Source organism: Choristoneura fumiferana, chromosome 23 (assembly GCF_025370935.1).
Source record: "Choristoneura fumiferana chromosome 23, NRCan_CFum_1, whole genome shotgun sequence".
Classification (NCBI taxonomy): Eukaryota; Metazoa; Arthropoda; class Insecta; order Lepidoptera; family Tortricidae; genus Choristoneura; species Choristoneura fumiferana.
Window position 1 is genome coordinate 18,147,492 of NC_133494.1, and position 11,884 is coordinate 18,159,375.

The following is an 11,884-nucleotide window of genomic DNA, read 5'->3' on the forward strand; positions in this document are numbered from 1 at the left end:
AATACAAGCTGATGTTTACGGAAGAAGATATCAGATAATAATGTTAATAATGTATATTGAACACTAAAATGTAATTGTCTTAATATAAGATAAGTAATCGTTGTAATATAGAAAAAGTAACGAAGGACCTAAGGCTTACCCTTGAGTGACACCATACCACAAATAACTAAGGCATTTATTTTATTTTTAGATTATTTTTCTAAAAGACAATTATTTCTAGATAAAATTCAAGGACTAAGTTCCTGTAAAGAACTCAAGCAGACTTATTTCACTTTTAAATTTGGCAAAAGGATTTAACCATGTTCGTCGAATGCATTCTGTAAAAGCGGTTGTATGAAAATACAGTACGTAAATAAAACACAAAGAAAATTTTCACATGTTTAATGAACAATATTTCAAATAATTTGATTTGTATTGTTTTAAATTGTATATGTATATATAGATGCTATACAATTAGATACAAGCCCTGTTTACTCGCTGTGAAGCCTTATTCTAGCATTGCTCGTAACAATCATTCCTCGATTAGAAACTGAACCATAATCAATGATACCCACATTAATAACTAATTTAAGTTGGGTTTTGTGCATAGTAAAACTTGGAAAAGGCCTGAAAGAACTGAGCTTCAACTTTAATAAAAAGGAAAATTATAATTGTTGTATTATAATTTAAATAAAAATTAAACTTAGGCATGTAGAGTAATACAACTTTTCATTTGAAATAATGGTTAAACCCAAAGAAATCTTAGTTTCATGCTGATGATATACAGTGTAGAACGTTATAATTATAAAAATTATAAATGTAATAAAACAAAAACTAATCACAGAAGAATTTTACTGCATAAGGTAGCACAAAAAAAGAATCACTTACAATTGTGGAAGGCAGAATATTTGAAATGATTATAAATTTTACAAGATTTGTATTCTGAAAATAATCTAAAATGTATTGATACTCCATTAGTTCAATCAATTGAGATTTAATTAATACAGAAAATTTAGAAAAAGCAAATTTTGGGATTATAAACAGTACATCGTATCATTGACAGTCCAAGGTTATTGAAGAAATATTCTCCATATTCTTTGCCGATATTAAAATTGAATATTAGCCGTGATCACTAGTTTTACAGAAATTGGATTTAGAATTCTTTCCATCGTTTTGGTGTTTCTTACCTTTTGTGCGTAAGTATCTCGTATAAAAGCCTTGTATTTCAGGCATATCTGCCAAATATAGGCCTTGTGCATTTTTATTTCTTCTTTCATGTTATGTAAAAAATAGTTAAAGGGCGATTATTCGAGCGTTTTGACCGCTGGGTCAAACGTCATTACCATCTCACGTTTATTAGCACAACGGAAAGACAGGTCACAAGAATTTTAATCACGGTAAACTCCGCATCGGTATTGTCTTAAATTTTCATAAAAAAATAACCCTGGGAAGACATTAATGAAAAAAAGCTGCAAAACGCTGAATATTCGCCCTAAAATCGTCACTTTTACCGATACCAAAGAACTTACGTATAATTGAAAGCAATCATTTTATTTCAATCGCTGAACATTTTAGGAATAGCAATTATTATAGTTCATGGCGAGAAGCAGAAAAAAAATCATTTTGGTTTCATTCAGTTTATCATAATATAACATATATTTAGGTTACTCTTCGTTAAACGTAATTTATCGACTACAATTCCAGCATATTTGTGACAAGTGTTTCTTTTTAAATAATAAAAATGCACGAGCACTTCTTGTGTGGTCCACTAGCTTCAACTTTCATACTAAACAAAGTCGAGGCAAACTATAACATCCGTAAAACACATTTTTTAATTATTACTACGAGATCTATTTTTTTTTCATGCTAATTGGTACAAGTTCAAATAATCTTGGTAAAAATAATAAAAATTATATTATAAGTCTAAAAGTATATACAAATATTTTTATAAACTGTATCGTGCTATCTACATAATATTATTTTAAAATTATTGCATTTTATGCGTAGAACAAACCAGAGAACCAATAAATTCGTTATGCCTTTAACAAAATAATAAAAACATAAGGAGTTTTAATTTTAAATATTTCTTAACAAATAAAGGTTTTATAAAAACACCGAGGGTCCCTGGGTTTAGACGTAGACATTTTATCGTCGTCAAATTTTGAATTTGTGAAATTGAAAAAACTATCATATCTTCGATTAAAACATTTGCGCTTATTTTTAAAAGCAACATAACTTGGTTGACATCTATCTACCCTTAAAATTAATTATAGTTATAATTTATATCTATTTACATGTAAAATAACACCAAGAATGAAAGAGTGCCCATGATATGTGCATCTAGTGATTTATAATTTTATTATTAACTGTTGATATACAAAAACTTTAACACTATGTTTTTATATGTACACTCATATACTGTTAACTTATTCAAACAGTTATAGAAAGCCTTTTCAGGTTAAAAAAAAGTTTTTTTCTTTGTTAAAAATAATAATTCGTGATTTAGTCTGTTTGCATGGACGGTGGCCATAAAAACATAGCAGTTTCGACTTAACTTTTTGCAGAAGAAGTTTTACTTCCTGAAAAGTATCAAACCATTTTGATCATGTCACTGAAAAAGCTTCCTATAACTTAGTTTCACTAATGGACCGGAAACTTATATAACATTTAAATTAAAACAGATCATTAAAATATTTCAAAAGTACCAAATTCTGGTCACTAATAAATCAGTCGACTGTTTTAAAGAACTCTCACGACTTATTGTGATCCGTGTTTGAGGTATAGAAGTTGAAAATGTTTTAATTAACAATATTCGAAAGACTTTCTTGACCCAGCAAACACTAAAGTTCGTCGATTCTTCTTTCCACTATTTCTATAGTTCTTTTTCGTTACATTGAAATGAAACATTGCTTTTTTGCTGATACGGTTAAATATCGAATTCAAATATTCAATACCCTGAATTCGGGAGGTCAAAACAATAAATCCACAAAAACCCTTACAACAATAACGCAACGGTATTTTTGGCAAACACCTATAAAATGTTTGCAAGCAAATTGCCTCCGACAAATAAAATTGGAAACAGCTGACATTCGAAGAGTTTAACCAAATGTTAAATTGGAATTTCGTGCAGGCGCCCGTTCGGCTTATTTCAAACAAAACTGGATACTGTGAAATGAGAGGCGAGTGAAAATTAATTAAGAGTTCTTCCGCGTTAATAAATCTGAAAAAACGATTTAGAGAAATGCGTTAGCTGAAATATGATTTTTTTGTACAAAGGCGTCGCGTAAAACTGTACTTCAATTTAGCTTAAAACATCATAGCTACTTAAACGACATTATTTTGATGTAGGAGCTTTCGTTTCATTATTTTTTAGTATCAGAAATTATATTGAAAATACTGAAAACAGTCGACTGTGAGTGTATGGATGTATAAAATGTAATATTAACACTAGTTTGTGATAGGCAGCTATTTACTAATATTCATACGTATGTGTAAATCGCAGGTGCTCAAAGCACCCCTTAGCTATCTTACATCTATCACGGCCTTGAATGCTTCAACTTATAAAATTTTAACTTCAATACTTAGCACTGGATACGAAGGCAATATCGAGTCTCCGGTAACGCGTTATACTTGTAAATTCTATTCCCTCTAATGATTCTATAAGCTTTTAGTTTAAGCCACAGCTCAATCTACACTTATTTTCTTTTGAGTTGAGATAGTATGGTGAACTCACATCCTTGAGGGACCAAGTGTGGTACCCTAGCAGTTAGATTTATGGCCTCTCTGGCTGAGGATGGTTAGCGCGTTGGCATCACTGATTTTTTCAAATGGTCGAATTTGAAATTTAGTGGGAGCTTTTCCGTTAAGAAAAACATCGTGAGAAACACAGATATGTCTGCGGAGCAATTCTATGACGTGTCAGTTCCCGATCCATGCTACCCATATGATAACTATGGCCCAAATCTCCTGACAGAAGGCCTAGCGGTGCATCGCACATTGGCTACAGACGATACGATTGTATTGCATTGTAAATTCTTTATTGCAAATAAAACACATGAAATTAACAACATAATAAGATGTAAAAGATAATAAGATCTCTTCCAGTTAATCTTTGAACGATTGACAGGATATCAGTTACAAGAGTAGACACTACGAGTACAATTAAATGTTAAAAGAACCGAAATTTTAAATTAAACCAAACAATGCATTATAAATAAACATAGGTTTATTATATAGACGATACGATGATCTTTAATTTGTACGATGCTAGCTCATAGTTTGTTTGATATTCAAAACTTACTGAATCATGAGAGAGGGCTCTACGTTAATTTATTTTTCAGAATTATTAAACAGGGCCTTATGGTTACATTTTTAGTTACTCTGCTCTGTATGCCATACGTTGTTTGCTGAACTATTTTTACTGTATGAAGAGGACAAATCTTAACTTTTATTAGTTAAAACATTCTTAGTTCTATTGGTCTCGTTGAATAGGTCAGACCATTTAAAAATGTACTGTCACCCGTAGGATACGTTTTTGGTTTAAGACACAGTCGCGTAGTCAAATTAACTAAACTTAGCTACTCGTAACGTAACTTATCTTTGGAATTTTTGCAGTTGAAACAGGGAACATTTTGATAAAAGCGTATCTATTTTGTGTGATATCGTTAGTTTGCTTCTTCTCAGGGTTACAATTCAAAAAACGTATCCACTTGTGACGGCAAAAGATTTTTAATGGTCTCCCTTTAATGTTTAAAATAGCAGTAGCATTATTATTTACAATATTTACTGTTATGTTGAAGCGGAGGACTTTCTTTTTTCAGCTTTGCTCTCACGAAGTTTGTTCTCGTCCAGCGATTCTATCTTGTGATCTCTTAGAAGTGGAGTTCTAGCGTCTGTTTTTTCTTCCACTCCCTTGCTCATGTATCTTTCATTTTTGTAATTGTTCACTCTTAAAGTGTTATCGCTTTCTAGAGATTCCTGCCGGCTGGACCGCTTGCTGAATGTTTCATCTTTCTCACTTATGTCGGACTTGTCTTCTGCTCCATGGAAAGCCATGTTGTCAAAGCACTGAGCTGGTACTATGTTGACGGATTTCATCATGGGAAGAGCTATGGCTAGCGCGGGACTCATGTCTCGAGGACTCGGAGTCAAGCGGGTGGTGACTGATAAGTCCATACCAGGCATCAGACTCGCAACTGCAGGGAATAAGGCATCATGAGTATAAAGTTAGTAATTTTTCATACGGACCACAACCACGCAAGTTGAAGAAACATGCTGACATGCTAAGTTACTTGGACATCGAAAGGAAACTTTATAGTAACTAATATTGAAAGTACGGACTAAAGTTAGTTATAGATCGGGATACAAATTTTTTAGGATCACATTTACTAAATACCACATGTAGCGACGAAAATACACAGAACAATATACAATAAACAGCAAAGGTAATAAAATTTGATAGGATAATAATGACATCTTTGTCTAACAATACTATAATACTAACAACACTATTTTAAAAAAGATGTCATGTTAAACCTATCAAATAATATCTATCGCGTTCACTTGTACAAGGTTGTATGTTGGAATCAAAAGGCCTTGTAAGAGCGACATGGCCATTTTGTCAGGCGTTTAGTGTAAAGCTTGTCTGTTTAGGAAGTGTACCGCAGTGTCGGGTGTGTTCGAAGCGACTGGAGTTATGTTGTTTTTGATAGCTGGAGTTTGGTGATTATTGCCTGAAAACAAACATGGTAACTAGCAACTTAATAAACTCTAAGCAACCAAGATAAACTTAAAATCTAAAATAATTTAACAGACACTGGTAAAGAACAGAAAATATCGACGAGTGATCTAAAAACTAAAAACTCAGTGGTTACATAGGTACATGGTATAATTATTCGAAAGAAATGGCCAAGAACGCAAACAGTCATAAACATTTTGCTTAATGATAACAAAGCACAGACTCAAGGCGTATACGACAACATTGATGGAATAAAGCGAGAAGCAGATTAGTGCGGGATAGGGTCATATAACCCAAGAATGTCAAGTTCTCGAACCTTCCGCGTCACTGGCGAAGCGAAAGGACCAAGTCGGCTCCTTTGGTGCTGCTTGAAGACCGTTTGTGCAATGATTATGAGGTTAATGATTAGTGATGTCTAGATCAGATGTAGCATTCCTGTGAACTAGTTCCGTGGGTGCAGGCGATAGTATAGAAAGCCTTCGGGAGTCCGACGGCGCCAATTGTGTGATGCTTTCTAAAGCATGCTTAGATTTTTTCTTTTGCAGTTGTTTGGTGTCGTTTGGATCATAGCCTCAAGCTCGCTACGATCACCATCTGTGGAGGATTACATTGCATAAGCTACAGTTAGTTTTGTGAGTATTTTACACTGGTACGGATTATTTCGGGTTAACTTTTTCAGTGCTTCAATTTTCGTGTTAGTCTATTTGTCGAAAAACTTTCATATTCGTTCGATCGTTCGATGCCTTTAATTAAAATCTGGTCTAATAATCAATTAGTTAAGTTAACTTAAGCATGTTCATTATTGCTGTTTGATTAGTCATTAGTAACATTCGTTAAAACGCTTATTTACAACCCAATATCTAAAGCGTCACTGAAAACGTTCCTTAGATTTCGAACTAACGCAAAATGCAAAAATAGTGTATAGTATCAGCAAGGTTTTTAAATGGTTTGTAATTTTCAATTATCAATTCTGTTTGTGTAATGATTAATTTAATATAGAGCGAAATTAATTCGCTTTGCGTCGTCTCTTGAATTTCTGTAAATTTAAACATTTAGTGCTTTTACAGAGTGAATATTGAACACTGTGTTTCTAGGACCATCACAAAAATTGTTCTGTTGACTACAACGGACGTTCTAATATTGTTTTGTTGTAATTATAACACGGCAAATAAATTTCATTACAAAACAAAGTCCCGAATGGTTAAGTAAAATATACCAAGAGAACGATAATCCAATACACTTCATAATAAAAAAATTTTTTTTAAAGAAACTTCGTAAGCTCTTAAACTTTTTCATTTCCATGTCGAGTGCACAGTCTCGACAAAGTTATGTTTAAAAACGGATTTACATTTAAGGATCCTCTTACAACTTGACCCAGTTCCTCAGATTTTACTTCTTCTTGAAAATTATCCGAAACAATTTTTGCATTACAAGATTCTGACTGTGACGATTCTCTATGTACAAAAGTTTCACTTTTTCATTATTTACAATCAAAAATCATATTTTATATCCTAAATTTGATTTGATTCAACTGATACTTAAGATACATTTTTCTTCTCCACATAACTGAATGCTTTCTACGTAGATAGTGTTTGTGACTTAGATTTCTTATTTTGCTTTTTGCTCTTGGAAATTATGTTACGTAATATAATAAAGTATTAATTTCCTTATTATTCTGCAGAGGCTTGTAGCCTATACTGGAATCATTTTTTTCATTAAAATGATGTAAATATCCATAGTTTAATGTGGCTTTCAGATACTAAAGATATTTATGTTCATCCATTTGCTTCGTTCTTTTCATGTCTTACCCATGTTAGGCCCCATCATATCTTTGGGGTGGTTGGTTTTGATGGCGTTCATGCGGCGGTTGGCGGCTTGGGGCCCCATACCGGGGGGCATGGGGCCAGCGCCGGGGGCTCCTGGCGCGCCCGGGGCTCCTGTTGGAAGAGTATAGTTTCAATTCAAAACAATACAGCAACTTTTTGTTGAAAGTTACATATTAATTAAGATTAAAAATTCGTCACCAAAAAAAAACAATTATGTGATGGATGGACTGGCAGACAGACAACAAAGCCTTAGGCTGCCGTTGCTAGACTGACCCCTATAAAAGTGAAATGTTTGTTTCCAAGACTACTATTTTATTTATCAATTGGGACCTCCGGAACAGATGAAATGATTTCGATAAAATTTGTTACGTGGGGGTTTTGGGGGACAAATAATTAATCTATTCGTAGCTTGGTCTTAACTCTAGGAAAATGTTTGTTCGAATTTTAGTGTGGGCGCAGTTTGATTTCTGGGGTCAAGGATCAAGAAACTTTCATAATAATTATAATCTATAAAAATGACTTAATTTGAACCAAAAGAAAATTTTAGAAATCGCTCTTTATTGAATACTTCATACTCGCTGGATAATATGATTTTAGAGCAAGATAAAGCGAATTAAAGTCATCTTGATAAATCAGATGATACAAACTGTAAAATACTTCTCAAACGAATCTAAATTCTAACGATGGAGGAAATTCGATAAAAGGTTTAAGGTATCAAGTTTCAAAGCTTTGTTGTTTAAATTAGAATTTCAATTTAACTTTATCCACGGACATTACAAGTTCATAGCTACAAATTTTCGATTTTAACGTTATTATATTTGAAAATACTTGATTATACTATAATCTGTCATACAAGTGATAGTAACCCGGTGAGATTTAGATTGTGTCAATTAATTTTATTTTACAAGCTTTTATTTAATTTTACCTGTCCCGTTGTCTTTCTGTCTGTCTATCTGTATGTCTGTAATCAAATCTTGCAAGTTAAATTTGACCAACTTTCAGTAGCCAGATTGAGTTGAAATTAGGAATACTTATGTAAATCACGTGACAATACAATAATCTAGTAGGACTGAACTCTTCAACGGTTAATAGCATCGACTTGAAATTTGGTATGAAAATGTAGTTTGAGTGACAATGCAAGTACAGTCAACGAAAAGTACAGTCAGCAAAAAAAAACTTGTATAAAAAATTAAATTTTTATGGTTAGGTTATTTTAATTATGTTTCATCAGCAGACTATTGTAGGATGTCAACTGTTGGTTATAAAGCCTCCCTCATTCTCAAGTAGCTTCGGTTGGAAGCAGCCTGTATCCACCGTGAACTTGAGGTTTTAACCAGGTCATCCGTCCATCTTGTTGGTGACCGTCCTACGCTGATCTTGTCAATCCGCGGTCTTCATTCCATCAAAAGAAGTGACAATATGATGAAATTCCTCAAAACAGTCGCAGTGACAAAGGATGTAATATTTTAAAATGGCGTCCGAAAATATGGAGGGCGGATTAAATTTTTTCACGAAAAGCTCACTTATTTTTTACTAAGTTAGTTAGGGTTGGATCTAATCATAATTATCTCCATCGTCGTGTAATATTTCGAACAGAAATATTTCATGTTCACTCTTTGAGTCGAGTTTTCAACGGAAGGAAACTTGTTTCTTTGTTTTTAAATAATTGCAGCTGACGCTTCTGTAGCAGACAGCAGCTGTTTGTAACTTCATTTCGTTAGAAGTTGATGAGAGGGTGAATGAGTTTCTCGATTACAAGTAAACCGGTAAAAACTTCAAAAACTCATACATATTTTATTTCGTTATTGTTAATTTTCAATTTCTATTTCAGTAAGTGTTGTTACACAAATATTTTATCCGCTTGAAACATAAGCTGCAGCTGCAATTAAGTTTGGATTTTTATCTAATAGATTTATTTATTTGTGATAGTTACTAACATATTTTCGAGGATCAATAAGTACCTAATTATTATTTTTATAAACACCGTAAGTATAAAGTATTTGAGACCTCGGATGCTCTCTTCTCCGTAATGCAGTTTTTTTTAACTGTTTTCCTTCGGTTTTATAACTCGGAGGCGCAAAAAGAGGGCTGTTATAAGTTTAACCGCTATGTGTGTCTGTATATGTCTGTGCTTGTCTGTCTGTTTGTCTGTCTGTCTGTGACACCATAGCTCATAAACTGGTGGACCGATTTGAATGCGGTTATTTCTATTTGAAAGCAGGTTTTCTAGCAATGGTTCTTAGACATGTTTTATCAAAATCGGCTTAGCCGTTTTTGAGATATTGAACTTTGAAGTGACAAAGTCGGGGGTTTTCCAATTTATTGTTGGTGGGTTATTTTATCAAAATATATCTAAGGGCCTACGCTTGCAGGCATGGGTACACGGAGCGGGCGGGTAGGTACCTACAAACAAAATCCGTCGCACGCCACGCGTGTAGTTAGAGCTGCTCATACTACTTTTCAATATTTAGTCCACCTACTCCGTGGAAACCGCGTCAGCTAGTATATGCCGTAATATGTATTCTCCACCGTTTGTATACAAAACGATAGTTACAAGTAGTCCGTGAAGTCGCCAAGCGGTCACAGCGGAAGACCAGCGTTGGCCTACTCGACCAACACTAAGCTGAGCTGGGACCGCTTCGCGATTTCACAATTTTTTTTTTTTGTTTAATGTATTTTTTACAAAAAGCGAATAAACATTTTCCATTTCTATTTTTATATTACTTACGCATAGGAGGCCTTGCGGGCTCAACGTTGATGACTCTCCGCCGTTTCTTCGGCAGTTTGGCTCTCGCCTGTGTGTGTGAGTAGTACATGGCGAAGTTGGACACGATGACCGGCACAGGCAGAGCTATCGTTAGCACCTGTGTGTAGCAAGACAGTCTTATTAATTGGTTATTTGAGACTAGAAAAGATTGGCTTGGCACCAAATTTTAATTTGCTGTATTCATAACATTAACCAATTTTCTTTTCTTTAAGGCTTTTTTCTAGTCTATTCTAAAATTGGTAGAGACCCCAGTCATTAGATCCTCAGCAATAGTGGTCATAACGATAACGTTACTTGTTTTTTTTTTACACCCTTTCGTAAAACACTTGGTTCTACTAGTACATTCGTAGTACAAGAACCAACTGATTCAAGATTCTCTGATAAATGACTATTATCTATTGTAACAGATATATCTGTGATGCCATTTTCGGTTAACAAAATAAACAGATCTCACCTCAGAAAAACATCTGTTGATGAAATAATAGGAATCTAACACAAAGCGGTGAAATATGCCCTAAAAATGTGACAGTAGGTAGGCTTTAAGCGTAAAGTGCCTGTAATTATGATTCAAAATTATCACATTTCTTTTGTATTATTCTTGTTTCAAAGAACAGATTATAATAGGTTATTCATCATCATTCATCACTAGTTATAAAGAACTGTGTGCTTATAGACAATTTTATAATGTTGTAGTAAGTAAAATAATGAGGGCTATCGCGTATGAATTCACCACTAGAGGCGCTAGTGTAGCGTGAGGTCTCCGAAATGTCAAATCTCATAGTTTTTGGGTGAGCAACGCGGGTTTATTTATAATTAGAATAATTTTGTGAATATTTTGCAATACCTGAAATTAATTATGGCAAATATGCGTTCCGGGGCAATTAATGACTGTGATTTGAGACAGTTTTGTCTTTCGGAAACCTTTGTCCTCCCGTTTTTCCGAACAAAACGGGAAGTATGCAACACTGGCATGCTCGATATTTTTATGGTATGGTTTTAAGGTGTATTAAATATGATTTTAATCTAAACTTTGTTTTCACGCCCGTAATAACAGACTTTGAAAGCCATACTTAAAAACCTCACGCAACTGTGCGCCATCTAGTGAGATAAAAAACAATATAAAGAATGTTCTGGAGTACTTACACCAGCCAAAGCGCACAGGGCCCCCACGAACATTCCGACGTAGGTCTTGGGCGCCATGTCCCCGTACCCCACCGTGGTCATGGTGACCAGGGCCCACCATAACCCCAGTGGTATACTGTTGAAGTCGTTGTGAGGATTCGTCTGTATCCTCTCCGCGTAGTACACCAAACTCGCGAAGATTACTATACCAAGGACTAAAAAGAACACCAACAGAGTTAACTCCTTTGCTGAAGCTCTGAAGGTTTGGATAAGAATCTTGAGACCCGACGAATGCCGCGTCAATTTGAACAGCCTCATGATTCTTATAATGGAGAAGAACTCGAGGATGTCCGCGTTCTCCACGTGTGAAGCGTACTTCTGGAGAATAAGATCGATGTAGAAACTCATTGTGGCGATGTAGTCGATGATGTTGACGGACGATTTGATGAATTC

General features: G+C 34.3%; 1 protein-coding gene across 1 annotated transcript in view; it reads right to left on the reverse strand.

The window, feature by feature from the left end:
• Positions 1 to 366: 366 nt before the first annotated feature.
• The window catches only part of LOC141441079 (potassium voltage-gated channel protein Shaw-like), a gene marked incomplete in the record, with an annotated part of 155,735 nt that continues 144,217 nt past the window's right edge, over positions 367 to 11,884 (reverse strand). The window contains 4 exon segments of the mRNA XM_074105717.1: positions 367 to 5,174; positions 7,525 to 7,653; positions 10,271 to 10,406; positions 11,453 to 11,884. Of these exon segments, the coding sequence (XP_073961818.1) occupies positions 4,768 to 5,174; positions 7,525 to 7,653; positions 10,271 to 10,406; positions 11,453 to 11,884 (1,104 nt within the window).